The sequence below is a fragment of the Octopus bimaculoides genome, chromosome 5 (genome assembly GCF_001194135.2).
Source record: "Octopus bimaculoides isolate UCB-OBI-ISO-001 chromosome 5, ASM119413v2, whole genome shotgun sequence".
Taxonomy (NCBI): Eukaryota; Metazoa; Mollusca; class Cephalopoda; order Octopoda; family Octopodidae; genus Octopus; species Octopus bimaculoides.
Window position 1 is genome coordinate 54,080,132 of NC_068985.1, and position 3,669 is coordinate 54,083,800.

Genomic DNA, 3,669 nt, shown 5'->3' on the forward strand with positions numbered 1-3,669 from the left:
TTGAGTACATCAACCCCGAAAGGATGAACAGCAAAGTCGGCCTCAGCGGAATTTGAGCTCAGAACATAAAGAGGGATGAAATGCTGCCAAGTATTCTGCCCAGTATGTTAAAGGTTCTACCAGCTTAGATAAAGGAAATATTAGGAAGAATTTTGGTAAAAAATTAGATTAGTTAAGGATTATTCTTTTACAATTCAGTGAAAGACAACAAAAAAAAAAAAAAAGCTATTAGCCATCTCAGAGATTTTTCTAAAAGCAAACTCCAATATGCTTTTATGCTTTGTTTAAGGAAAACAGTATATTTAGTTTTAGCAAGTCAGTGTTTATATGCAAACTACGTGATCAACATTTTATATTAACCAATTTAAAAACTTTTAATACCTCCAATGATATTTTGATACAATATCTTAAAATGATTTCAAAGATGAGACATTCAAAAAGAGTTATTCTCATAACATATAAATACCTGGTTATAAAAGATTATAGAATGTGCGGGGGGTGGGGGTGGGGGGCACATTTTTATTTTTGCTTTTTGAGCCCTAGGATTCATAAGGCTGGTTACTCAGTTTCCACAGCATATAAGTGGCCAAGATCAAAACAATCTCCTTAAACTGGATGCCTGCCTGCCTGCTGCAGGGTTAAAGGGCAACGATTTTGAAGGAAGGCCAGCTGTGTAAAGAAGTACTAATCTCTAACTGTGGAGGAAACCTGTGGTAGAGGTAGACCAAGGAAGACATGGGACAAGGTGGTAAAGCATGATCTTCAAACTTTGGGTCTCACAGAGGCAACGACTAGTGACCAAGTACACTGACCCCAGTACTTGACTGGCACTTTATTTAATCAACCCCAAAGGGATGAAAAACAAAGTTGACCTTGACTGGATTTGTATTCAGAATGTAAATAGCTGGAAGAAAAGCTGCTAAGCATTTTTGTCTGGCATGTTAGCAATTCTGCCAGCTCGCCACATTTGGGACACGCATGACAAAAACAAAAAAAAAAAAGTTTTGTACTTACTGGTAGCAACATTACGTGTTAACACTTTGTCAATGTCTAAAATAGGCCGGTGTGTAAATTTACAACGCATATCTGTGCCTTGTCCTCCTACAAGTATAGCTGTATCGTGACATTTAAGAACTAATCGATCATCTTGTTTCTGTAGAAACACTAAATATTTATCTAACAATACAACATGCACATCGATGTTCTTATTCCGAGTTTGGTTGACATGCCATGTTAGGAAGCCCTCATGGATCAGTTTGTAATCCGTCAAGGAGAAATTCTGCAGAATAAAAAAGAAAACCAACTTTTACTTCTTTAGCATTCAAGATTATTCTACCAAATATAATGCCTATTTATTAACATTGTTTTGAATTAAATATGCAATACCTTGTAGCTTTGAGATTGCAATAATGAAACTGTATGTTTTTAGAATGACATTGTAGGATAACTACGAGAGACTGGACATGGCTAGCTTGAACATAAAACTGTTAGAACATTTGGACTAGATATGGTTAGTTTAAATGTTAAAGCATTAAATAATCAATGAAAACAGTAACAATAATCAAGGTACTTAAAGAAATTATTCTGAGATTGGTCCAGACAGAAAAGCTAAAAATACAAATATTACTTCTAAAAATCTCTCAAATACTGTTTAATCCAAAAATCTAGAGCTTATTATATCATTGTTTTAATGTCCAGTTTTCCATGCTTGCATGGGTCAGATGGAATTTACTGAGAAGGATTTTTTACATTTGGATGCCCATCCTGTCACCAGCTTCCACTTGTTTCCAAGTAAGTTAATATTTCCTCATGGTCTGACATGTTTTCACAGAAGACTGGAAACAAAGTACACCACTTGCATAACAGTGAAACTCACAACTATCACACGATGTCAAAGCAAGGAGACATTAACGCATACATACACATATATACATGCACACACAAACACACACTCATATGATGGGCTTCTTTCAGCTTCCACCAACCAAATCCACTCATCCACTCACAAGGCTTTGGTCGACATGCAGCTATAGTTGAAGACACTTGTTCAAAGGACCCAAAACCATGAGGTTGAGAAGCAAACTTCTTACCTCACAACCACACTTGTGTCTAGCAACACACATATATACTATAACTTTTACTCTTGTGTCAAACGAAATACACAGTGACCTCTCAATGGTGATGCAATGAAAATAAAAGCACTCAGAACACTCTATAATTGTTGGTAAATCGAATTGGGCAAAAGCAACACAAGTTTTGAGAGTGTAACTCTTTAGTCTTGCTGATGGCAAGACAACCAGTGTGTGGTACTGTGCCACAAAAAAAGTACACCAAATGCACTCTGTACAGGGTATCCTGCCAAAATGTCCAACCCATATCAGCAGGAAAACCAATGTAAAAGGATGACAATGATCATTTTATATCATATATAAAAGACTCATCCCCCACAGCAGAAGTGCTAATGCTGCTTCTTCTGATGAAGAGGATTGGCCTGCAAGGGCCCTGTGCCAGTGCCACGTTAAAAGCACCCAGTGCACACTGTAAAGTGGTTGGCATTAGAAAGGACATCCAACCATAGAAACTAAGCCAAATCAGACTGGAATCTGGTGCAGCTCCCCTGCTTGCTAGTTCTGGTCAAACTATCCAACACATGACAGCATGGAAAACAGACATTAAAAGATAAGGATGATGATGATACACACACAGACACACAAACAACTTACTCTAAATTCTTCAAATTCAGGAATATTTTCCAATGGTCTCTTGTCTAGTCGCCTCTGAAGTTCATAGAGTCGGTGGCTATTTTCACATTCCTGTACAGCTAAATTCACATACTCTAAAATACGCTTGCAGAGTCGGTTAATTTTTTCAAGCATCGCATATTCCTCTGTACTTGCTGCAGAAAGAATTCACAACAACAATAATTATTTTTACATGATAGGAAATGGGCAGCAACCAAGGTTATTTTCAGTAGACACATATACATATATAAAATGAAAGTTAGTAGCAAGCCATTGTATAATAGAGTACATAATCTTAAAATGATTGGATAGTAGTAATCTGTTTTGGATATGACACAATTATGAAGGAGAGAATAAGTTGTTTGTGTTAACTTAACTATGATTTTCTATGGTAAATATGTGAAGTTGTTTAGTTTGCTGTGTAATAATTATGTAATATTGTTTAATTTATTGTGTAATCATTTTATAATATTGCTTCATGTTAGAGTGTCAGAAAAAATTCCAGAACATGATAAACGACATGTTTCATATGGTCAGGTGATGTACAAGGAGTGTGGCTTACCTAGCAGCTAGGAAGCTGATTGCTTAACCCTTTCGTTACTAACCTGGGCGTAGCCGGCTGAAAAAATTTTTGGTTCATAAGACTAACCCGGCCGTAGCTGGCCGAGCGTACCCATTGTTACTTAAATGTATATTTGAACCCAAATCTCGTTAGTACATTCGTTAAAACACCTGATTTCACTTTGCAAACAGTTGAGTTATTGTTTCCGACATTGTTTGGCGTGATATTTGAACTCAGTGAATTTTGGAAGATTTTTTTCCACATTTTTTGCAGCGTTAATTTTTTTCAACTTTGAAGATGGAGAGGAGTTTCATGCTATCAAGCAGTGATTCCGAATTTGAAGGTTTTTCAACAGAAGATATGGAG

The 3,669-nt window shown here is 36.5% G+C and overlaps 1 protein-coding gene across 1 annotated transcript in view; it reads right to left on the bottom strand.

Moving 5' to 3' along the window:
* The window catches only part of LOC106875720 (rho guanine nucleotide exchange factor 12), a 365,906-nt gene that overhangs the window by 6,428 nt on the left and 355,809 nt on the right, over positions 1-3,669 (bottom strand). The window contains exons 31-32 of the mRNA XM_052968059.1: positions 2,724-2,896; positions 990-1,279 (exon numbers count right to left, since the gene is read on the bottom strand). Of these exons, the coding sequence (XP_052824019.1) occupies positions 990-1,279; positions 2,724-2,896 (463 nt within the window). The remainder of the gene's footprint in view (positions 1-989; positions 1,280-2,723; positions 2,897-3,669) is intronic.